The sequence below is a fragment of the Corvus brachyrhynchos genome, unplaced genomic scaffold (assembly GCF_000691975.1).
Source record: "Corvus brachyrhynchos isolate BGI_N302 unplaced genomic scaffold, ASM69197v1 scaffold1120, whole genome shotgun sequence".
Lineage (NCBI taxonomy): Eukaryota > Metazoa > Chordata > Aves > Passeriformes > Corvidae > Corvus > Corvus brachyrhynchos.
In genome coordinates, this window is record NW_008235737.1 from 618,274 (window position 1) to 644,190 (window position 25,917).

General features: G+C 38.5%; 1 protein-coding gene and 1 long non-coding RNA gene across 4 annotated transcripts in view; both read left to right on the top strand.

The window, feature by feature from the left end:
- Window positions 1–17,410, top strand: part of TMTC4 (transmembrane and tetratricopeptide repeat containing 4) — a 50,312-nt gene extending 32,902 nt beyond the window's left edge. For 2 of the 3 annotated variants that reach the window (XM_008633682.2, XM_017733740.1), the window contains 7 exons: window positions 6,794–6,873; window positions 7,046–7,153; window positions 7,275–7,416; window positions 8,085–8,199; window positions 8,693–8,805; window positions 15,654–15,723; window positions 16,242–17,410. In XM_008633682.2, the coding sequence (XP_008631904.1) occupies window positions 6,794–6,873; window positions 7,046–7,153; window positions 7,275–7,416; window positions 8,085–8,199; window positions 8,693–8,805; window positions 15,654–15,723; window positions 16,242–16,393 (780 nt within the window). In that variant the 3' untranslated portion in view covers window positions 16,394–17,410. Of the gene's footprint in view, window positions 1–6,793; window positions 6,874–7,045; window positions 7,154–7,274; window positions 7,417–8,084; window positions 8,200–8,692; window positions 8,806–12,467; window positions 13,224–15,653; window positions 15,724–16,241 lie in introns of those variants that run through there. The other variant, XM_017733681.1, reaches the window with a different exon arrangement.
- Window positions 17,411–17,906: 496 nt separating this feature from the next.
- Window positions 17,907–23,537, top strand: LOC108446647. Its single transcript, XR_001861914.1, has 2 exons — window positions 17,907–17,968; window positions 18,487–23,537. It is a non-coding gene; the product is annotated as an uncharacterized LOC108446647 (long non-coding RNA).
- Window positions 23,538–25,917: the final 2,380 nt, after the last annotated feature.

Consider the following 25,917-nt stretch of genomic DNA (forward strand, 5'->3'; position numbering starts at 1 on the left):
GAACTGGATAGCATGTTTCACTGAGCTGAGCAGCAGTGTTCAGCGTTGGAGACTGACTCTAGCCTCCAGCAGAGGTGACCTCCACAGCAGTCCTTTGACAGCCAAGAGTGTGATCTGTTGGAGTATACCACTGAGCCTTGATGGTGTCTGAATTTCAGTAAAGAGACTCTTTGAAGAGCCTGGGAGTGGGAACGTGCAGCTATAAAAATATAAACAGCTATATGTCTATAAAAGTACATTGATGTTTTAAATTATTAGATTTCTGTAATCTAGAGTGGTATCTAGACAATACCGATCAAGATACAGAGTTTAAAAAGTGTGAATGCTCAACTTCACAAAGAGAACAATAAACTTAGCATTTACTGGAATACAAATATGCAGCAGTGAGGTGTAAAAAATATTTATGGCTAATATTTACAACATGGTGGCGTCTTTTGGTAATCTTGGATTGTAATACATAGGAAAAGAGCTGTTGTATTTTATTGTGTGGCAGTGGTAGGCAATCATCTTCTTTTTAATGATGACCTCAGTATATCTTGTCTTCTGGATGACAAACGCATACTATAAATGGAGCAAATGCAATCTGTTTTCTTTGTGTGTAACTCCATCCATCTGCCATGGTAAGAGTGCTTCAGACAGATCCACACTCTTTGCCTGTGCTCCAAGCTCCTTGGACTCCCGCCATGCCTGGCTGGGAAGATGTGTAGCTGTGCTCTCACAATACTGTGCTTGAGCTGATAAGCTGTGCACAAGCTACTGAACTAATGCAGCTGGTTTAAAGCCAATGAACGTACAGGCAAAATGAGCTTGTGTTTGTCAACACTGGGCACTGTAGACATGCCTGAGCTGTATTTTTGCTGGTGACAGCTTGTGCAAGTGGAAAGCGTGGCGATGTGAACAGGGAAGGGATTGTAGGCTCACATTTCAATTTTGCTGAAGGATGTAACTTTGAAATCACAATAGTAGGGAACTTTCCTAAGCAGGAACATTAGAGAGTCCATGTGTTAAGAGCCTCTTTCTTGTTTTCTTTGTGAACTCAGCTATATTTATTTAATTTTGACAAAGGTAAATGTAAAAATTTGAACTGGGTTTTGTTCTGATCTTCAGTTGTCTTGAAATTGCAGGCTTCCTTTAAAAATGACTCCACAGGACTTTTTGTCAGTGACCCATTTATTTCAGTAGGAGGCTGGTGCAGACCAAAGAATGGCACATAGATAATAGCTTTTTCTTGTTGTTCCTGGAACATATTAAGTATGTCTAATGTGGTCCCGCTTTACTTCCATTATGTAGCAGGATCTCAAATCCTAACTAGCAGAACAGGCTGTTCATGTTTTGTGGTACAGCTCTTTTCAATTCCAAATAGTCTGTGTGGGAAGTATAGGGTAAACTTACCCTAATTCTAAATAACAAGTAGTAACAGCACTGCCTTCTCTAATTCCAAGACTCATCATCTTTAAGCATATCTTTAGATAAAGATGAGGAAACTGCGTTAAATGAGATTGTCTGGTATAGTAGTGAATCTGGTGCCTTGAGTGGTGACACATCTGGCTCAAGATCTGGCATTTAAGATCAACGTTAATAAATGTTGCAGTGACTTTAAAATTGATTGGAAATAATCAGGTACCATAATGAAGCTACAAATATTTTGACCTCTAAAAAAAGCTCCCAATACAGATTTTTAAATGTTTTAAATATTTTAAAATTTATTTTCAATTTTACTTATTTACAATATTTTTAAAAATATATATGATAGATATATATATAGATATTCACACACACACACATATTTGGATGTAAATACCTATTGGGTGGGTGGGTGTTTTTAAGAGAGAGAAAGAAGTATGTTACACATCTTGGTTAAACATGTCCAGGAGCATGTCACACATTTGAACTTGCATGGCCCTACACTCAGGTTGGTTTCAAAGGTCATTAGACTGAAACAGTACACATTTTTAATACATTTGGCAGTATTTTCCTTAGCTGAACAGGAAGTGCCTGTATATTGATTCCATTTTTCCTACCACCTTTTTTCATACTGTATGGATTGGATTCTTCTCCTGGGGAGAAGAAGCTGTTTCTTTTAGCATGTGGTTCATCACATTGGACTAAATGAGAGATATAACTCAGAAGGACTGCATCCTAGATTTGTCTTTCTCTCCACTGATGATAAAAGAAGTCCTGACAACTACAGCAGATGTGGACACATAAGATTATGTGAGATTTTGCCCCTGCCCTACTGCTGTTCTCTATTTCTAGACATTGCTGGATTGCTCCTCACCTTCTGAAGTCATTACACATTGTCTCTTTTAGTTTTAAAGATTATTCCCAAAAATACTCATCTTGCTGCCTTTTCTTTTTTTGCCTTTGGAAATGTTTGCACTGTTGGAAGAACTGAGTTATTTTTTCTTACCTTTTGGAGAAGCCATAGCAGTTAAGAATCCAGAGATGGTCTTTATTCCTAGATTACTTTCTCTCATTGAGTATCTAAATAAATAATTGCAGTTACATTGTTACGTACATGGGAAATAGCCGGCATTTTTCTTTTCCTAGATTTGAAATAAATAAATTTAAATGATTGTAAATTGTTGTTATTTTGTACCTAATCTCTACATTCTCCTTGCTACTGGCTTTTCTTTAAAGGATAGAAATAATTAAATGTAATTTTTGAAAAGCCATTTCAGTAGCAACTTTTCTACAATAATAAGCAAGGAGGTTAAAATACTCTCAACATAATGTTACTATCTGCCTTGACATACCAGGGTAAGTAACTTTGAACTTGATGCTTTATGCAAACTGCAATCATTATAGATACAAATTTGTCCGAGACAAGCTGTGCTAATGCTGAAAAGGTACAATAAGTTTGTGAGATTGGTTTCTATACTTTCTTAAAAGGTCCTGTAAAACCCCTTTGTGACAGAACAAGATTCCTGCCTGAGGATCTGATCTTTGATCCTTAAGGAAGCTGATCAAGAGGACATTTCCTTTTGATATTGAAGTTTTGTTTTTGGTTTTTTTAATGATATATATTAAAAGGGGATTATCTTCTCAGGAATTTAACTTAAGTGCTGTGGGCTGTCTTTATATGGGCTATTTGCAGTGTTTTGCCACCATTTGAGATGTCAATTTTTGCATATACAAGCACAGTCATGCAGAAGAACCTTTAGACAACATTAGATACACAAACAAGATGTGACTATCAAAAAAGCTTTGTTTTATTATTATTTAGAAAACAGAGTTTTAGCAGTAGAAGAAAGAGAAGATTGATGACAGGAGCTGGCATTGAACGGAGGCATCTACATGTTCCTGGAGAAATTTTGACGTCTGTGCTTTGCTTTCATCCTTTTCAGAAAATGTTCATATTTGCTAAAAAGTGATTATCAGCAGCTAGGAAGAGAGAGAGAGTAAAATTGATGATAATAGTAGTGCTTCAGCTGAGGGGATGTACCTCCTAGAAGGTGATACTACATTTCAATTTCTTCCTATGCTACTTTGAGGGGGGGAAAAAAAAGCAAAAAAAATCAGGCTAGCAATAATTTCATTTTTGTACAGGAAAATATAATTTTTTTTCTCTCTTTGTTTAAATTTAACATTTAAATACAAGTTCAAGTACTATGTATATCTAGCACAGAATAATATGCAGTGCTTTTTCTTTTTTATCCAGGCTTCTTAGGCAGATTGAAGTATTGCAAACAGACAAACACTTAGAGCCTATTCCTTGGCTAGGCTGTGATGCCATGGTTATGTTAATTAAACAACACATGCCTGTTGAGTGAAAGTAGGTTCTACCCTAGAGTATTTTTACCTGATTGTCTAGATTTCAGAGAATACTATGTTGTTATGCATCCCTGAGAATGCTCCTTTTAGAGCTACTACTGTAAAGTAATTACCTGTTTAAGATTGATAAAGGATCATCTGGGAATAATGTAATACGTCATTTCCAGTTAATATTTAATCATTTAATAAGGAAGGGCTCTGTCTGCTCTTAAATGTTTAACCAGAAAAGGAAGATCTTCCCTCCCAGGCTGGCATGCACAATATCTGCCAAAAGCAGAAGAACCACACCTCTAGAGATGAAATTTAAAACAACTCACCGGCCCCTCATTATTAAAGACCAGATCCTTCCCACCAATTGGTACATAGAAAGCACTTGTGTCCCCGTGTTGTGCAAGAGTCACACCTTGTGCTCAGCAGACAGCAGGTGGTTACTGCAGGCCTGCTTTAAGTGAGCTAAAGGCTGACCTTGGCATCTCTCTGCCGTGGCCAGTGAAGTGAGAGACATGGCTGGATGGCAGAAGTAACCTGCACATCTCAAATGACCCTATGTGCCTGGAAACCATTTGCTGGTTCTGTTCTTAAGAGCAGGAAGTTACTGCATCTTACAACCCATTGCAGAACTGGTTTTGTCATTGGATATTTATGGTAAGCTGGACACTTCTTTTGGTATGTTTGGTTTAGGTTTTTTTCCCTCTTCCCTTCCTTGTCACCACCATATTAAGAAGAACTAAAGCTACGGTTTCACTTGAAGGGAAATTAGAAAACTTACATACACGAAGGAGCCCTTCATTTTTGGGAGTATTGTATAGAAACATCATTTCCTTTCACACAGAAGCTAGAGCTGAGGACAAAAATACACCACTGAAAATGCTAGTAGTTTATTTAAATTGTTGTGCTATCAGCTTCAATAGACTATAGTACATCTTTTTAGTTCAGTTCACAAAAGTGCGCTTAATACCTCATTTGATGTTTTGACTTGAGAGAATTGATATCTCTCAGTTTTCTTCAGACTGCACAATTCTGTTTATGTGAGAAAAATACTCTTTCTGATGCTACTTTTGGGAAAAAAAAATTGATGTGAAGATACTACATGTTAAAAAAATAAACGTGTGAAAGATAGAAAGTGAAGTGCTGTTTCCTAACACAAGATAGCTGGCATGTGAAAGACTGAGTGGTTGGTGTACACCAAGATTTTTCTCATCTGCTCTGTCCCAGTCTTTAGTCAAATTTCATTTTGTAAAGCTTCTTAAAGAATGAAATTGAATCAAGTTAAATATAATTTTGTTTGCTGATACTGAAGTGTAAACTCAGGTACTTCAAGGGCTAACATACAGTATTCAGTGACATCTTTAAGTATTTCTTCTGTGTTGCCACAATTTATCTTTTATCTGGGTGAAATTTGAATATGTGATCTTCAGCATATATAGTCAGAGCAATCCAGTTTGGTAAGAATGTTAGTGTTCTGAAACGTTTCTGGAAGAGATATATAAATAGAATTCAGTTCTAAGAAACATCTTTCAGGGTACTTCATTTTATTTTATTGGTTCCTGGGAAAATGCTGCACCATCTTTTTGTATTTTTTGATACAGTCAATTGATCTTTGGTTATTTCTTGATATAAATGTACCGTTCTGTTGCTTCTTTTCCCTGGGCCTTGTCATATTTTTATGAATGTACAACACAGTGCCAGGATTCTTTTCTTCATGGAAGCTGTGCTAGAACTGCTTTTATGGGATGCTGAATTTGTGTGCTGTTTTATATCTTATAGTGTGAGGAGCTGCCTCTGTGCATGCTTACTAAGCTTCATAGTATCTCTGCTCTCCTTAAAACCAGTGAAAACACTTTTTCGCCCATTCAAGAAAGTGTGGAAAATGTCCTTAACTTTATTTGTTGATGGTATGTTACTATGTAGTTACAATCGTATAGAGATGAAATTCAACAATTAAATACCCTAACAACCAGGCTCCAATAATTGTGTGCATTGGATCAATACTGTGCCAACTGCAATTAGCATTTTTCAGTTAATGGACACGTCAGAGAAAATCCTTTTTTGAATGCAGAAGGTGAGTTGGACTTACCTAAGTGCATTACAGACCTATCTTTTTGGACTTCAATCTGAAGTTATTACTGTGTTTTTAAATTGGATTTTCAAAGTTTGGAAGAAATCACTGTATGTGTTTGTTTTAGATGAAGTATATACAAATTGATTTCAAATAGTAAGGTAATCTAAATAATGAGTCCTGATCCAGGTACTGAGAAATCTCTTTTCAAGAGTCAATATTCACAGTACTTTTCAACCAGGTAACATAGTCTGAGATTTGTCTTAAAGTAGGATTTGAGATGTTTTCCAACTCAGATTTGTCCTGAAATATATTTATTCCTATTTACTCCTGCCATAAATCAGGATGATGCACCTTCTTCCCTGTAGTCTGAAAGCTCTAGATCCTTCCTTCATTCTTCAGTTTTTAGCAGGCAAAGTCTTCAACATGTTGCTGTTATTTCAGAAATGCTCTTTGGTTCATTTTTATCCTAAGACAATAATTGTGTCTGTCTGTTACCTTTTGTTTGGTTTTTCTGTGAATGTTGAGTTTCTTCTAGTTTATGCTATAATGAAAACAAAGTTTAATTGATACATTGCTGTAGTGTTTCTTCTGCTATGATAGATGTGGTTTGAGTCAAACTTTCTCTTACCTGGCAAATAAACGAAATTAAGAGCAGGAGGTCTCCATACAAAGTGTCTTGTGAAAGGTGTGGTATCTCGTTTATAAAACTAGGAAGTGAATAATCTCTCTTAAATAGCTGGAACAGGTAAACTGATCTATTGATATATTCCTCAGATTTTTTTCTTACTATCTTCATTGTATGAACTGTCCAGTTTTAAGTATCAACCTACACCAAAAGCCAGCCGTGAATGACACAAGTGCTGACTGTTTCTTTTTGGAGAAAGAATTTTTAGCTACTTGGTTCCACAAAATATCTGACTGTGTGGCATCTGGTGGAATATCCATCTGTGTTTTCAGGTGCACTACAATGTTGGCAAAAACCTGGCTGACAAAGGAAATCAAAGTGCTGCAATCAAATACTACAGAGAAGCTGTAAGGTATTAGAAATTTTACTACTTTAATGATTTGTCCTAAAACTGCTTTCATGTTTAACAAGAAGAAAATGCTTCGGTATTCATTTTCATGTTCTGCAGCATTGCAGAGCTAGCAATTTGCATATATTAATACATGTCCATACATAATAATAATCTCTTAAATTTTAAATTTTAGGTTGAATCCAAAATATGTACATGCCATGAACAATCTTGGAAATATTCTGAAAGAAAGAAATGAGCTCCATGAAGCAGAGGAGTTGCTGTCCTTAGCTGTACAAATACAGTATGTTTAGACCAATGCTAAGCAGTTTTTTGCACCAACTGAGCCAAAATGATACAATAGGATCTTGTGTTTCAAGTGCTTAATTGTCCTCTCTCTTGGTGTTTTTTCCCAATTTGCCCAGACCTGATTTTGCTGCTGCGTGGATGAATCTAGGAATAGTACAGAACAGTTTAAGAAGGTTTGAAGAGGCAGAGCAAAGCTACTGGACAGCAATTAAACACAGAAAAAAATACCCAGATTGTTACTACAATTTAGGGCGGTTGGTAAGTGCTTAAATGATAGCTATGACTGGAATCTGTGTCTCTCTATCTGTGTATATATAGATAGATTTATATAATTCTGCTGTACTGTTAAAAGCTGATAGTTATCCCAGTTTCCTTGTATTGTGATTGAGGCTGATTTCATACTTTAGTAGCTTTTCCTATAGCTTTCCTGGTATACTTCCTTCCATACAACCTTTGGTATTCCTACTTTATCATATAAAGAAGTATAAACAAAAATACAGATTTTAATTTTTTTTCCCCAAAAGATACTATTAATCATTTCCCAATATTAGACTGTTTTGCATTCATTAGTATATCATTAGCTAGTAGAACTATGCTGAAAAATTTGAAATAGATTCTTGGAAATATGTACATTAAATATTTACTAATTCTCTTGTGCAGATTTCTAAGTTGTGTGCTCTCTCTTCTCCTTATTCTATTGGTACATGCATATTGGAAGACAAGCCTCGCTCCCAGAGAAAAGAAAAGGAAAATCAGTATATAGCACTCTCATCTTCCATACTACAAGAGTATTCCCTTTCTTATTTTTGTCTATAAAAAGAAATCATACTAGAAAGGAGCAAGACGTTAACAACTCTTTAGTGTCTTTAGTGCATGAGAGGAAAATAAAGCAAGTAATAACAAAATTACTGGATTTTTCTTTTTAGTATGCAGATTTGAATCGCCATATAGATGCATTGAATGCATGGAGGAATGCTACAGTCCTAAAACCAGAGCACAGTTTGGCTTGGAACAATATGATAATACTGCTTGATAACACAGGTAAAAGTCTATTTGAATGTTTCAATTAATAATTCAGTGTCTAGAAAAACTTAAAGCTTTATCTGTTTTTATCTGAAAGGATCTCTACTTCTTGTTTGGCTACCCAGACAGACACTCTCTAATGATGTAAGAATGCCTTCTGACTCAGTGATTTTAAAGCATCACTTGAAATCCAGCCGATACATTGAATTTCTGATACTTACTTGAAATGCCATCAATGTGCAAGCATGTTTGTATTATAGATTAAATTCTAGAACATTTTCATCTGTGCTTTGTTGTTCTTCTGAAGGTGTTACATGTTGAAAACAAAATGAAGACCTTCTATTGCCTGAGTCTGCAGGATTTTACATTTGTGTGTGTGTGTGATACCTGGTTTTCTTCAAAAAACTATGCAATCAGCTATTTGTAAAATATGTGTGCTTGCATCATGAAAAGTAACTAATAGGGCTGTGTTGAAACATGCCTTCTCTTTTTCTTCTGCCTGGGCTCCCAGGCAATCTAGCTCAAGCAGAAGCAGTTGGAAGAGAAGCCCTGGAATTAATACCTAATGATCATTCCCTTATGTTTTCCTTGGCTAATGTACTGGGGAAATCACAAAAATATAAGGTAGGTACCTAGATCTTTTTGACTGTAGGGCTTTGGGCTGGTTTAGTTGGGATTTTTCCCTCAATTAAACTCCATCTAAATCTTTTGTAGAAACCGTTTGAGGACATCATTCTGGATTATGACTTAGACAATCAGGTTTCAGTGCCCCTTTTTTTCACAGTGTTGGTGTGTGATTCTGGCTTGAGCTTATCTCTCCTTATTTTAGATGCCTGGGTTACAAATGTCACTGCCTTACACTATGTCAGTGGTCAGTGGAGAGAAATAGGCTCTTAAGCACACTAGAGGGCAGTTAGGGTCTTGTGTTGCTTCACTGCCGAGGGAGAGAGCCTGCATTGAATTAGAGACCTTGTTTCAGGAACTCAAATTGGACGAGACAGGCTAGTCCTTGTGCTTTTGCTATGTGTTCTGTGAATATAGATAGATAAGAATTCTAGCCTTTTTGCCTCAGATGCTATCTAAAATACAATAATACAAGTTTGTTAATCCCAGATTGAGGATGGGATACCTGGGTGATCTCAGAATACTGTGAGAGAAAGTCCATACATTGAGCAATGTATTGAACTTTCTCTTGGATGCAGTGGACCAGCCTGTGAGTGGTACCTCAGCACTAGCTACCTTTATTTGCAAGTAGCAAATGTAATGAAACTGAGGAGATTGACTTGTTTTCCAAAGGGAATTGTGTGAGCTGATAGAGAATAAATCATACACATTTAATATAGTTAGTTGTTTAAACTGACTCTATAGTCAGTGATTTATGTATATGATAGGGAAAAATTAATAATCAAATTCTGGTGTTCCTCAGAAAAACATCATTTACCGAAGCTTGGCTTTTAAGGGGTTTGATGTCTTTTTGGTAGTGATAATGTTAGCAGCACTGAAGGAACATCCTCATTTATATACAAAGTAAGAAGATTTTATTATATGAAACTTGACAAGAGGAAATGGCCTAAGTTGCACCAGGGAAGGTTTAGATTGGATAGTAGGAAATTTTTTTCATAAAAGGGGTTGTAAAACATTGGACCAGATTGCCCAGGGAAGTGGTGGAGTCGCCATCCCTGGAAGTGTTCCAGAAATGTGTGGATATGGCACTTGAGGACATGGTTTAATGGTGAACATGGTGGTGGTGCTGGGTTGACAATTGGACCTCATGATCTTAAAGGTCTTTTCCAACTTTAATGATTCCATGATTCTCAAAATATATACATTTGTCCAGCAGTTACTGTGACCACTTAAATTTCTACAGTATTGTTCAGCTGTGGAGTCCTGACCTGTCCACATGTGAAGCCGGGGCCTGTGACAACCCAGCACTTGCTTTTGTTTGCATTAGTGATGCTGTTTAACACCCTGCTGCTGTTTTTCTAAACTGGCTGGGTTTTTTTCCTGTATGCTCTAATTCTTTTCTCTCTCCACCTGAGACTGTTATAAAATATATATTTTAGGTTAGTTTAACAAAGTTCCAGAAGGATACAAATTAACATCCAGAATGCATAAGGTATGAGATTATGGAGGAGGTAATTGCTAGAATTATTTTGGTGAGTCATGACTGTGGAAGAATAGAGGATTTTATAGTCAATCATTGGGAAGAATATGTAGCATGACAGAATAAAGAGCATTTATAATGAAATAAAGTAGAAAAAATAAGTTGAAAACAAGCTAGAAAACTTTTCCAGGTGTAGGAGAGTCAAGTCTGTCTTAGTGGATTTAAAAAATAAAAAAGAAGATAGTGGTTTTGATTGCCAGCCCTGAAAGTTGTTATGCTGCAGGAGAACATGTTGGAGACAAAGTAGAAGTAAGAGTAGGGGAAAGTGCAGCTTTTAAGTCCACATCCTGAAAAAAGCAAAAGGAATAGTGGAGCCCAGGAAAAAAAGCAGAGCGCCAGTGAGTGTTTTAGTAGTTCAAAATGGAGTAGTAGGTTTGTGCAGAGCTTAACTAGTCACTTAAAACTGCTGGGTTATAACAGGGAGAGCAAATTAGGGGAATTGGAAAGTGGGCTCATAACCAAAGGTTATGATCTCAGCAGCTGTATTTTCCATTGCCTGGAAAGAAGAGATACAGATTTGTTTGTAATGGGAGAATGCTTACTGATGAAAAAAAGGCATGAAAATTTCAGGTTTCTTGTCTACCCCCTCACCATGTAAAAACAGAGGAGTGGATGGCTCTTCAAGGATTTTTATTGAATCGAATTGGAGGGGAGGAACAGGGGATGGAGACTGTCAAGGTGATGGGAGGTAATTTTCAGAGTGCTGCCTGGCTGTGTCTGATGTGTTGTATAACCTCAGGCATTTAATTTATTAGGTTACTTATTATGTGTCTGTATAAAAGTTGCTACTACATTGGCTTTGTTGCCACAAAGGAAGATTTGTTCTGGGGATTTTTGTTATCTCTTATTTTAAAAGACATTGAGTCAAAAAAGTTTTATGATGTTGTGAGAGATTTCCTTCCAATAAGCACACAACATTGTCCTTCAGTTTCAAATGCACTTTGATTTTCAGCAGAAGATAGGTTTCCTACGTCACAAAAAATAAAAAATAGCCCTTTTTTTTTTTTTGCATTGACTGATAAATGATTTATTGTTCCAGAAGGAAAAGCACATAAAGGATGAGCTGTTTCTGTGGTTTTGTTTGGGTTTTTTAATTAACGTCTGTTATACCAAGTTAGATTCTCCTTTAATTGCTTGTTCTTATCTCAATGGATGAAGAACCAAGCTATCTTTAGTTCTTTGAAAAAGATGTGTGCTATATTTTTGTTATGTATACGTCTATACTTTTTCTGTAAAAAGTGCAATAAATTGAAACCATTCAGCATTTTTTGTATTTGAAATAAAGCCAGACTACAATTTTGTGGCCTTGGCAGCAGATGGAATGCAGTGTGCTTACCCCAAGCCTTTGCTATATGCAAGCTGCAAGTTTCTTGGCAACACTTAAAGATTTGGCAAGATGCAGCAATCTGAAATATCATTGATGTACTGGTATGTATATTTACTCCATATATCCACAGTAATATGAATATGATGCACCTTAAATAGCCTTTAATCAACCAGTATGCTTCTACTAGCTGCTGAGCAAAGTAGTGGTGATAAAAATATTCTGAGCATGGAGTTGAAGATGTATGGTAATGGCAGCCAGCTCTTGAATATCTATTTCATTAAATTATCTGGAAGCACATTGCACGTGTTGTCCCACTGTGCTTCAACAGTGAAAGGATGCAATTCTGTACATTAGGTGCTTCTGCTCTGTGTAAGTGGCAACTTTTAGGCATAAGACTGAATTACATGGTCAGCATATCTTTCATTTTGATTGGTGTTAACCTGCCCAGTGAGGAAAAAAGAGATTTACTTATTAGGCCAAAATACTAAAATTTGGAGTGGGAAAAAATACAGCTTTGTGGGACTTAAAATTACTACATGGTTTCAAGTGCCAATCCACTGTTGATTTTTAGGACTGCAGAGTAGTATGAAAAGAGGAGGTTATCTTGAACCTCTTGCCATATTTTTGAGTCTCTAATCCAACCCCTAACCCAAACCAGGGCCAGTTCCAGTTGAATCCTAAGTATCTCTGTGGATAGAGATTCTAAAACCTCTCTGGACAGCATGTTTCAATGCTTGACCAACTTTATGATAAAAAAAAAAAAATTGATGTTTCCTTTATTGGTATTTCTTGTAGGCCATCTTGCATCCATTATGTCTCATCCCATCTTACATGTGAGAAGATTCTGTTTCCATCTTCCGTGTATTATCTCATCAAGCAGTTGTAGGCAGCACCTTCATCTTCTCTCCTGAAGCCTGAAAAGATCTGTTTCTCTCAGCTGTTCCTTGCATGTCCTGTGCTCCAGCCTTTACCACCTTCGTGGCTCTCTGCAAGACTCACTGGAGTATGTTTGTGTCTTTCTTGTAATGGAGACCCCCAGCCTGAACACATACTTCAGGTGTGGTCTCGACGTGCTAACAGAGGAAATCACATGGTCAGAGGTCCAGTCCAGCCTCAACCATTCTGTGATTCCTGCTAGTCTGTTTCTCTGCCCTGCCCAGGTCCCTCGAAGTAGCTGTTCTCCCCTCCAGTGTATTTCTCACACCCTCCTCTTAGATGCTATATGTAAAGTTTTGGAACCGCATTCAGTCCCATCATCCAAAACATGAATGAAGTCACTAAATAGTATGGGTTTCAAAGAGACCAATGCATCCAGGAACTTTAATAGTCTGTGTATGAGAATGCTGGAGCAACTGCTCATGCCATAGAAAAGCAATGCTAGAATTTGCACTATGGAGTCATATACTCTTAAATTTGCCGGCATCTTGTTCCCTTGTTAACTCCTGTCCAAGTATTCCTTGTCCTGAAATGTAGGAACCAGAGTGCCGAGAATATTTCTCTGCCTGTTTTTATGGGTTCTTACCCCCCTGAACAACACTGTTTTAGCTTCAAACCTTGGAAAAAATTACCAACAGTCAGACAAGAACTAGAAAATACAGTGGTGTGAATTAGGTGATAGACTACTATGTAAGATTGTCACAGGGTGAAAAATTTAGAAGTTTTGGGCTTCTCTTTGTAGTACATAGATAAGAGTAAAAAATATCAAAATGGAGGATTGTTGTTCTCTAAACCTTCTTCTCCTTCTTCTACTACTCCATATTCTGCAGTAAAAGTAGTTTGGATTGATTGGATAGAAAATTCCACAGTTCCTAGTTGTGTTACTGAATAATTGGTAGGAAAGTGAAAATAATTTACGTTTTTAGTAACTATTGGTTAAAATATCTTTAAAAGCTGTGTAAATCTTGATAACTAGAGCTCACTCCTGCTTTTCTGTCTTCTGTGCTGTACCTGGGTCACGCTAGTGGCTCTGTTTCTCTGATAAGACTTAATAAACAACTATCTGGAAGCATTGAAACTAAAGGACAAGTCTCGGTTTATCTGTGAAACTCCTCTCAAAGACTTTCAGCAAATTCTCTCCCATCAGGAGGGACTTAATTTATGGCACAGTTCAGTGTCAATGAAACAAAACTATAATCACAGATTGCTTAGGGTTGGAAGGGACCTCTGGAGATTGTCTCATCCAACCCCCTGCTAGGGCAGGTTCACCTAGAGCAGGTTGCACAGGATCCCATGCAAGCAGGTTTTGAGTATCTCCAGGGAAGGGCACTCCACAACCCCTCTGGTCAATCTGTTCCAGTGATCTGTCACCTGTACAGTAAAGAAGTTCTTCTTCGTGTTCAAGTGGAACTTCCTGTGCATCAGTTTCTGCTCCTTGCCTGTTGTGCTGTTGCATGGCATGAATGAGAAGTGCCTGGATCCATCCTTTTGGCACACTCCCTTCAGGTACTTAGACATCGATGAGGTCCCCTCAGTCATCTCTTCTGGAGGCTTAACAGGCCCAGCTTCTTCTGCCTTTTCTCATAACAGAGATGCTTCAGTCCCCTCATCTTTGTGGCCCTCCACTGGAGAAGCTCTGAGAACCCTGGGGTTTGTAATTTCCTTGACCTGTGGAGATGAAGGCACTTTCCGCATGAGTCTCTCCTGCCTTGAGAATGGCAGCCTCAGCTGTGCTCAGCAATGCTTTTAGTTTGGGCTTGAATTTGGACATATGGGGAGGCTCTTAAGTCACTCAGAGCTGAGTGACTCAATCTTGACATCAGAAATTTCTTTTCCCCTGAAGGGGCCCTTACAGAGAGTTATTTCATGCTTGACATAAGAAGATGGTGGAACCAAAAATCTGGCTGACAGGTTTTCTTTTTCAGTAGAGCCTGTGTTATATTTTAAGCAGCAAAAGCTTAGCACAAAGGAAAGGACTTTTCTTCATGTTACTATTCTCACATACCTCAGACAGCAAGTATGTGCATTCAGACGGAAGCCTACCACATTGAGGTAATTTTATCTTCAAGTCATTTGCATTGAAACTGAATGAACAACTTTCCCTAAAGCACAGCATAGAAATCTATGTAAAATGTGCTCTCAAGTATCTAAACTTGCATGTCAGTGAGTAAATATGCTTCATTTGGGCTGGGGGCCTGTGACTTTTTAAACTTCTGCAGGAAATATGCTCTGGGAAAAAAGTATCTATATTAGCAGCTAGTTCGGAAAAATAGAATTGTTTTAACTAGAGAATAAATTTAGCAGTAAATTATTCTCTGAATATTTGGTGAGGGAGCTGATGTTTTCTAAGTACTCCGATACCAAGAGTCTTAAGAGTACACACTGCAAGTGGTAATACAGAGAAGATAACTGGTGAGGAAAATGTGAAGGATGTTGTATGGCATGATATGATTTGGCATGATTTTTTAAATAAAAGGTATGCAGGTACTCTTCATTGGGAACCACACTGAAACATGTTTGAAAGGGATTTACTGCAATGCCCCTGTTTTTAATGCTAAAATTATTGTAAAAGGAAAGGTGTCTAAAAGCAGTTTGCTTAGATACTGAATTCCATTATCCTTAATTTGATTGCATAAGTAGGGAAAACTTCAGCAGATAATGTTTGAAAATACTATAACTATTAAAAAAAAAAGGTACTTTAGGTAAAGAGCAAAAGGTAAAGAGTTATTTAGGTAAAGTAGGTAAGAGTTTACTTAGGTAAAGAGTTATTAAACACTTCACTAGTGCTTAATAACTTTCTGCTAAAATTAGAGCAGCCTGTGAAAGCATGACACTTACTTGTAGCATTATTACTGTTTCCAGGGGGCTGTAGCCACTTGAGCTACAGGATTGGGCAGGCTCAGGATATTTATATGGTGGTATCATATAGATATGGCATCATTTCAGAGGGTTTTTAATTACAATGCTGGGTAAATTTGGCATTGTTTTATATATATATATATGAGAATGGACTTTCCTGTTGACTTGTTATTTTAAATTATTCAGGAATCTGAAGCTTTGTTCCTCAAGGCAATTAAAGCCAATCCAAATGCTGCCAGTTATCACGGTAATTTGGGTAAGAGCCTTTCTAACTCTTATCAGCTGTATTGTTTATCTGCTTCATATTCATTGTGTTTAAAAAGAAAAAGCAATCTTTTGAGCCTTCTTCCTGCTGGGCAGATTTCTATTTTACTTTCTAGAAGAACTGCCAGCCAGAAGAACAGGGCACTAAAACCAGAAAAGCTGTCACACGATATGACAGATCAAGAGGGCTGCACAATCCAGCCCAGAGGTAGCTGCACTTCAGTGTCTGCAAATTGGTTCATTTATGCTATGCTTGTAACCCGCAATGAGCTCACCAGATAAGAGCTGCCATTTATGGCTCCATTGTAATTCATTCCTTCATCATTCCCATGCCAGTTCTGCTCCCAGGCTTTGCTCCTGCATTTGGCAACAGAACAAGCAGCTACTGTGCCACCAGCAAGTGACAGACCCTTGCTGGAAACAAATACTTCAATGTTGTTTTCGAAGTGATTGGCAAGACTGTACGTTATTCAACAATATTGCTAATGAAATTCCCCATTGATGTTCCAGCTGTGCTTTATCATCGCTGGGGAAACCTTGACTTAGCAAAGAAGCACTATGAAGTCTCTCTGAAGCTTGATCCTATGGCACCTGGAACCAAGGAAAACTACAACCTATTAAGAAGAAAACTGGAGCAGTTGCAAAAGAAAGGCGGTGCCTGATGTTCCTTTTCAGGTTGCCCGTGCATGCTGTTTATGACTACTGTTACATGGGTACTTCTGACCATGTACAGGATTCAGTCATCATTTCTCAAAAACAGTACCACCAGCACCACACACTTGAATGTCCAGTATTGCCCTCCTACAGATCCTAGCATTTCAGCTTGAGGGATCATTTTATTTTTCCTTGAACTGCTTTTAAAGTCCATTAGAACATTTTTATAGGTAAATGAAAGCAATGCAGATGGAATTTCACAGCATACACTTGTAATTTGATATCTTCATCTGACTTTTTAGTAGCAGGATGAATAGCAGGAGGCAGTTTTATTTCTGAAAGTGATACTTAAAAGTGTAATTTCCTGTTTAAATCCTGATCTTTTCAAGTATGAAAAATATCTGTCCACTTCTGTTTTATTACTGCCTTCCAGTGCCAGTCCTGCAGAGCCAGTGGAAGAATGAATTCTCTCCAGCACATCAGTCTATTCATATAATTTGAGTTAAGCCCTATGTTCATTTCTGTCTCTAGGCTGTGAAGTGTCAGATTTGTACAGGAGTAAATAAGGGCAAGGATTTGACCATAAATATCTCTTGGCCAGTGTACTGCTGAGGTATGCTTGAGTGTAGAAAATACTCTTAGATGGAGATGGAGATTTTAGCAAGCAGCTAGTGAAAAGAAGATGAGGCAACAGAGGAGTCAGGTAGAGTTTCTGTTCTTGTAGGCAGCCTCACGTAGCACAGACAACATGGACAAGTCAGAATTGCTTTAGCTCCTGTGGCAGGTCAGTGGTCTAAGTACGGTATAGTGTCTGTAGGAGCTAATTGCTGTGTTCTCAGGCAATTCAGTGCTTTCTGGTTAAGGACATTATACCTTTCAGCTCCTATATTGCTGGGGAATAAAGAGATAATTTCTGTGGAAGAGTAACTGTGCAGAAGACCTGACCTTGGCTGTTGATCTGTTACCTGGAAGAACTTGGCCGCACCTTTGTCTCCCATGGCTCACGTGTTTGCTGAAAGGGCAGATAAATAAGCATAGCTGTTAATGCATAAACTGAGAACATCGATGTGGGATGACTCAGAGGTGGTTTATGTCGATACCGTGTTACCTCTCAAAAGGGGCTATGCTTTAATACACATTTGAACTCTGGCTGTCCAGAGTTGTTTGTCATGTACTAATATTTACATTCCTGCATTATTACTGTTTCCAGGGGGCTGTAGCCACTTGAGCTACAGGATTGGGCAGGCTCAGGATATTTATATGGTGGTATCATATAGATATGGCATCATTTCAGAGGGTTTTTAATTACAATGCTGGGTAAATTTGGCATTGTTTTATATATATATATGAGAATGGACTTTCCTGATGACTTGTTATTTTAAATTATTCAGGAATCTGAAGCTTTGTTCCTCAAGGCAATTAAAGCCAATCCAAATGCTGCCAGTTATCACGGTAATTTGGGTAAGAGCCTTTCTAACTCTTATCAGCTGTATTGTTTATCTGCTTCATATTCATTGTGTTAGCTTTGTTCCTCAAGGCAATTAAAGCCAATCCAAATGCTGCCAGTTATCACGGTAATTTGGGTAAGAGCCTTTCTAACTCTTATCAGCTGTATTGTTTATCTGCTTCATATTCATTGTGTTTAAAAAGAAAAAGCAATCTTTTGAGCCTTCTTCCTGCTGGGCAGATTTCTATTTTACTTTCTAGAAGAACTGCCAGCCAGAAGAACAGGGCACTAAAACCAGAAAAGCTGTCACACGATATGACAGATCAAGAGGGCTGCACAATCCAGCCCAGAGGTAGCTGCACTTCAGTGTCTGCAAATTGGTTCATTTATGCTATGCTTGTAACCCGCAATGAGCTCACCAGATAAGAGCTGCCATTTATGGCTCCATTGTAATTCATTCCTTCATCATTCCCATGCCAGTTCTGCTCCCAGGCTTTGCTCCTGCATTTGGCAACAGAACAAGCAGCTACTGTGCCACCAGCAAGTGACAGACCCTTGCTGGAAACAAATACTTCAATGTTGTTTTCGAAGTGATTGGCAAGACTGTACGTTATTCAACAATATTGCTAATGAAATTCCCCATTGATGTTCCAGCTGTGCTTTATCATCGCTGGGGAAACCTTGACTTAGCAAAGAAGCACTATGAAGTCTCTCTGAAGCTTGATCCTATGGCACCTGGAACCAAGGAAAACTACAACCTCTTAAGAAGAAAACTGGAGCAGTTGCAAAAGAAAGGCGGTGCCTGATGTTCCTTTTCAGGTTGCCCGTGCATGCTGTTTATGACTACTGTTACATGGGTACTTCTGACCATGTACAGGATTCAGTCATCATTTCTCAAAAACAGTACCACCAGCACCACACACTTGAATGTCCAGTATTGCCCTCCTACAGATCCTAGCATTTCAGCTTGAGGGATCATTTTATTTTTCCTTGAACTGCTTTTAAAGTCCATTAGAACATTTTTATAGGTAAATGAAAGCAATGCAGATGGAATTTCACAGCATACACTTGTAATTTGATATCTTCATCTGACTTTTTAGTAGCAGGATGAATAGCAGGAGGCAGTTTTATTTCTGAAAGTGATACTTAAAAGTGTAATTTCCTGTTTAAATCCTGATCTTTTCAAGTATGAAAAATATCTGTCCACTTCTGTTTTATTACTGCCTTCCAGTGCCAGTCCTGCAGAGCCAGTGGAAGAATGAATTCTCTCCAGCACATCAGTCTATTCATATAATTTGAGTTAAGCCCTATGTTCATTTCTGTCTCTAGGCTGTGAAGTGTCAGATTTGTACAGGAGTAAATAAGGGCAAGGATTTGACCATAAATATCTCTTGGCCAGTGTACTGCTGAGGTATGCTTGAGTGTAGAAAATACTCTTAGATGGAGATGGAGATTTTAGCAAGCAGCTAGTGAAAAGAAGATGAGGCAACAGAGGAGTCAGGTAGAGTTTCTGTTCTTGTAGGCAGCCTCACGTAGCACAGACAACATGGACAAGTCAGAATTGCTTTAGCTCCTGTGGCAGGTCAGTGGTCTAAGTACGGTATAGTGTCTGTAGGAGCTAATTGCTGTGTTCTCAGGCAATTCAGTGCTTTCTGGTTAAGGACATTATACCTTTCAGCTCCTATATTGCTGGGGAATAAAGAGATAATTTCTGTGGAAGAGTAACTGTGCAGAAGACCTGACCTTGGCTGTTGATCTGTTACCTGGAAGAACTTGGCCGCACCTTTGTCTCCCATGGCTCACGTGTTTGCTGAAAGGGCAGATAAATAAGCATAGCTGTTAATGCATAAACTGAGAACATCGATGTGGGATGACTCAGAGGTGGTTTATGTCGATACCGTGTTACCTCTCAAAAGGGGCTATGCTTTAATACACATTTGAACTCTGGCTGTCCAGAGTTGTTTGTCATGTACTAATATTTGTCTGTTTATTTGCTGGTGGTTGCATTTTCCCGTTTGTTTGGGGTTTTTTGAGATGTTTGTTTGTTTAAGATGGGAAGTTTGCCATTGGATATGAAAACTGGGGAACTTTACCTGTCTTTTCATGTTCCTTTATTCTTGCCAGCCATGTCCCCTGGAAGGAGCTGATCAGTGCAGTATTTGCAGCTTTCCTAAAATGTCCATCAATTAATATGAGACTGTTTAACGTTCTCCACACACAACTCATCTGTGCATGGAACCACTTAAAGTGTCGGGGAAATTCCTGCCGCAAGACAGGATGTTGTATGACCTTCTCATCTGACCACCATAGAGCCATTCTACATCTATATCATGTTTTGAACCTCCCATAGGCTACTTTTACATTATAAATTTGCTTGGAAAAGACAGTTGTTTCAAGAACTAGGTGTGTCTACAGAGCACACTGCAATACTGCAGAACTACCAAAGGATCTTCTGACAAAGCTAGCTTGGGTACTACAGGTCATGCAGGTACTTTAATGTAATATTTTTGCCAGACTAACTGTAGATCTAGCCAGTAAGGCTGTGGCAGTGCAGTGCTATCCACAAGTTTTGGCTTTGAACAAACTAACATGGCTTCATTATGTAGAAGGTTGCCATACTGGTTTTAGTCAGGGGGCCAGAGGCATGGATGTGTGGTCCTCTCCTGCAAATATAGCCTATTTCTCAGCAGGACTAATTAGTTCACATAGGGTACAAAGCCGTTGCAATTGTTTCCATTTCTTCTGGTTTCTGGACAAAACTTTCAGAAACTTGTTTCTGAATATGATATTAGCATACCCTTTAACAAGCATCTGGTAAGCAAAACACTGCACCAGTATGGCTAATCATCATCCAATGACCAGCACAGCTTAGTACCAACTTTTGCATCTGAAAGGTGCTGAAATAGATACACCCTTCAGTGAAAACAGCAGGCTCTTAAGGCCTTCCATATGTAGCCTACTATTAATCAGATGGGGAGAACACGTAGCTTCTTCAGTCATGAGGAATTAAAGCGTTGGGATCTGGCTGGATGAGCTAATTTATAGCAGAAGATAAATGTGTTTAATATAATCAGGTCTTTTCTGTATATTTGAAATATGACATCCTGAGTTTAAATTATTATTCTCATCATAAAGTCCACAAATACAGCTTTCCCTGTTGCTTTCCATATCAGCTTTAAAGACATCTACTAGATCAATATGTATGAGGTATGAATTCTTTCTAGGTCATTATAAACCAAAGTTGTAGAAATTCCTCTGTGGAAGTCTTTTTACTCAAGAGTCTTAGACAGAAGAAACAGACAAACAAATTGAATGTTTTGTTAGTATTTGAAAATAGTGTTTACTTTTTAGTACAGACAACATCATTTCTTCTTGATTAGCTTTCTGGGTACCTGTATATATTTTTGTGAGGGTTTATTTGTTTTATATAATTAATATTCACTGCTATAGAAATGCAATGTGATTACTTGTATAATGGTAATATGAAGCATATCCATATGTCTGAGTGTAATGTTGCAGCAGAATTGTGTTCAAAAGAAGCCACAAAGATGACTGCTTTTGTAATAAAAATTTCCTTAAGACTTTTAAGAATACTAAATATTTTTTTACTTTATTTTCAGAAATATTTTGAAAGTACAAACAGTGCAGTGGCTTTTATTAAAATGGTTATAATGTTAACCTTTTTATTGGTTTTTCATACCTCATAACCGACTCCTGGAATAGTGCAGAACACTCAACTTCAAAGAGAAAAAGGTGAAGAAAAAGTGGGCTTGTATATAACAGTAGTTACAAATATTGTCGGTCTTTCCAGTGTGCTGGATTTTTTTTTCCCATTGCTAATTACAGAAGATTAAAGTTTCCTTATCAGCTGGCTTGTTTGATTCTCTAGGGAAATTAAGAAGCCTTTTTTCTTTTTTCTTTTTTTTTTTTTTTTTTTGGAGAAAGATTACTTGTTTAAATACAATTCTGAGAAGAGAAATACAGAATTATTTAATGCACAGAATGGAGTCAGAAAAATAGTCACAATGACTGCTATGGATGTTAGTTTCTTTTCACCAAATACTTCCAGTGGAGTTCTCTAATTGTATGTTTCTCTTGTGTCTAGACCAATGCCATGTACATGAAGTTCCCTGTTATTTAATTTAATTTCATACTTAGTATTTAAACTTTAGAGATGTGGATTGTGTGTGTGTTTATGGGCACTAAGAAATAAAAATCTACAATACTTTTGAATGGTTTGTTAAAAATATTGGGCCTATTCACTGGGAACTTTTTCCTTCAGATACCTGTATCTGAGCCCTTCATCCTAGTTTCTCTGTGTAGTCACTGGGGGAAAAAAACTTCTTTAGGATGTGAGAAGTTGTAGTTGAAGGAGGTATTTGTCTTCACTAACTTCAAAGGGTGACTAAGGTGATAAGCTCATATACATGAAGAAAAATCTCACTGCTGCTTTCAGTTGAAGTAATCTGGTCCCATACACCTCTAGCATTCTCATATATTATTGGCACCAAGAATGTTAAAAGACTCGTATTGGAGCAAACTGGCAGGTACTTGCCTTGAGAGTCAGAGAGTAGCTGGATGAGGAAATGGGAGAAAACAAATTACCTTTTATAAATTTACGACTGATAAAGCATTGAACATCAAATTCCTGTGTATGAAAAAAGAACATTCACGTCCAGTTTGATTCATTGCTAGCTTGTTTATGTTTCTGTAATGAACAGTAACAACTTCTTATTGAATTGAATTTTCAATAGTGTCCTTCATTCCTATTTTAAAAAGCAATTCTAAAGCAACTGTAAATTTGCAACAGTGATATTTAATTTTCTTCTTTAAGTTCCAGTTACTATTTGAAGCTGTAGCTGTTAGAATGTTAAATGTGATAGCATTGTGTGTTTCAGTATGGTGAGGTTTTTTTGTTTCAATATCTTTTGGTGTTTATTTGCTGGTTCCTGCCTGTGTCCCATATTTCACATGAGCATTGGTACATTGACATATCCGTCATTACATGTAGATACCCATGTGCCTCGCGACTTGGCCCTTTCACTGAATAGTGCTTCCTTCCACAGCTCTTGGTGTGTCTCTACCAAATGTGTGTTTATGAGGGCACGTTTAACTCGAAAAGACTAAAATTTGCTAGAAACAAAAGTGAGATCACATGGCTGGATTTCTGTGACAGGAAAGCTGAGGGAGCCAAACTTGTGTCATGGAACACCATGAGCAGCAGGTGCCACTAGTAAAGGGCACTTCAGACTCTGTGCTGGGCTCCACAATAATGTGAAGTGGTTGTACATAGAGGTAATGTTATAAACACAGCAACTTGGACCCTGTGCTTTAAAGAAGGACTATATAGCTCTCCAAGGAAGAGGATGTGCACAGCTGCATGGACTATGGAGCACTGGAGGACTGATTACTTTGTATTAGAAAGTTGCGCTGCAGTGTTGTGGCATGGGTGTTCCGTGTGTGTCAGTGATGATACATGTCAAGTGGTTCAGGGCTTTTTAAAATACGTATTTTTGTTAGGAAAAATCCCTACAGGTACTGAAACTGGTAGCTTGTGATTTCTGAGCTGAACTTTTTTATGTAGTGTTAATCATTTAGATTGCCAGTGGTACACCCCAATTTATTTTCAGCTAAGCAGGAAGTAAATACATTTGTAATTGAAGCCATGAAATAAATCTGCATTTTGCTATCTTTTTTTGCATAGATTTTAATTGTGACAATGGTGTTTATTTTTGTAGTAAGTTTTTGATTCAGGGTTCTGCTACAAGCTAGGAAGGAAACCTAATGGGCCTGGCAGAGTAGTCCTGGGACATACAGGAAGACATTCTTCCTCTTAGAGTAACAGTTCAAAATCTTGATTCAGCATGAGTGTACTTATATTAAATGTGTGTGCCTAAACAAACAAACAAAAACCAGCAGCACTTGAAGAAAACGATGGAATACTTAACTAATTAATTCAGTCTCTAGACCGATAAAATATAGAAAGCAGGAGCTACTGCCCAAAATGCTGAGCAATCTTCTCTGCCAAAATCAGATTTGTTACCCAGTGCACAACAAGCCAGTAATGACACACTTAAGAGAGACACTGATTATTTATTTCAGAGTTGCACAATCCTGGGCTGCTCAGTGTTATTGCACAAATCATGCACACCAATTATCAAAACCTTTTACTCTTTATACATTTTAGCAAACAAAGGAATTAGTGTTCTCTTATTAATTGGTATTCTTTTATTGGTTAATGATTCTCTTGCTTCTCATGCTAATTAGTCCCATGCTCAGTCTTTCTCTTTGGGGTCAGTGGTCCATGAGCCAGTGGTCACAATCTTCCCCTGCTGGAATTATCATTTACCCAGTCAGTGCTGATTTCAGCACAGTTGCTGGGTTGGGTTTATTAGTTTCTTCTTTATCTTGGGAGTTCTCCCAGATGTCTTTGTGGCCTGTAAATTCTGCATTCTTTGTGTCCACTATCAGTGGTACATTCTTCTTCCCAAGCTTTGTTAACCTTCCCCTAGGTCTGAGATCTCTGTAGCATGTCAAGCCCTAAACCCTAACAAGGCAATTCTACCAAGTAATTTGTTTTTCTAACACCTGGACATCACTTAGAGCTTGCTTGTTAGCTGTTGTCTGTTTCACAGATTGAATATCCCTTCTTGTTGATAAGGCTTAAAAGCAGACAAAGAACAAACATCAAAGAACATCCTTTCTTAAGAAAATTTTTACATATTCCACATTTTGCAACAATCCTACCCAGTGTTAGAGGTGGAATAGAATTATTGAATGGTAATTGGGTAAGGAAGTGAATAGTCTATAATAGATGCAACCTGGCTTCCACATAGTAACTAGTCAAGGAGGAGGGACTGACATCAAAATATCACCTGCTGTCCCCATAACCAGGCTACAGAATGGTGCTTGTATGCTCCAGTCATAGAATATCCTGAGTTGAAGGGATCCATAGGGATCATCCAAGTCCAACTCCTGGCCCTGCACAAGGCCATCCCCAAGAGTCACACCATGTGCCCAAGAGTGTTGTCCAAACGCTTCTTGAATTTTTTCAGGCTAGTGCTCTGACCACTTCCCTGCAGAGCCTGTTCTAGGGGTCAACCATCCTTTGGTTGAGAAACCTTTTTTCTAATATCCAACTTAAACCTTCCCTGGCACAACTTCACAGCTTCAGGCCATTCCCTTGGGTTCTACCACTGGTCACCAGAGAAGAGAGATCACTGTCAGCCCCTCTGCTTCCCCTCATGTGGAAACTGTGGACTGCAATGAGGTCTCCCCTCAGTCTCCTCCAGGCTGAAGAGGCCACTCCTCATACAGCTTCTCTTCTAGACCCTTCACCATCTTTGAAGTCCTCCTTTGGACACTCTGTAATAGTTTAATCTTTCTTATACTGTGGCACCCAAAACTGCACATGATATTCAGGGTGAGGCCACCCCAGTGCAGAGCAGTGCGGGGCAATCCCGCTGGTGATGCTGTGCCTGATGCCCCCCAGGACACAGGTGGCCCTCCTGGCTGCCAGGGCACTGCTGACTCACGTTCAATTTGCTATCGGCCAGCACCCCCAGGTCCCTTTCTACAGCACCAGTAAAAAGGGTATCTCACTCTTACTCCTCCTATCAATGTGTTCACTTTGAAGTGATTTTATTGTGTGGAGCCTTCGCATGCTTTGCTGAACAGCAGACTGATCCCTACAGAGCCAGCTTGAGGGAGTCTTCAGCTGGGAACTGGAAGCTGCCTGCAAAGGTGGTAAACAGAAAGGCACTTGGCACCCTCCAAGTTTAAAACTCCTGCTTCAGCCGGCTCAAGACCAGTCTGTGTCTGCAGCCAAAATGCTTTCCTACAGAGTAGCCAACAGCGTTTATAAAACAGTGAGGAGTTTTTTAAAGGTTCCCTAAAAGCCAGATTGGATGCCAAATGTTGCACTGCTTGACACACGTTTGTTACGGCCTCCAGGAGGCGAGGCCCCGGCGCTCGGGAGCGGCCCTTCCCGGGAGAGCCGGGCGCTGCTCCTGCTTTGGCAGCGGGAGCGGGGTGTCCCGCTCTCCCGGCCCCGGGCCGGGCTGGCCGCCCTGTCCGCGCTCCCGC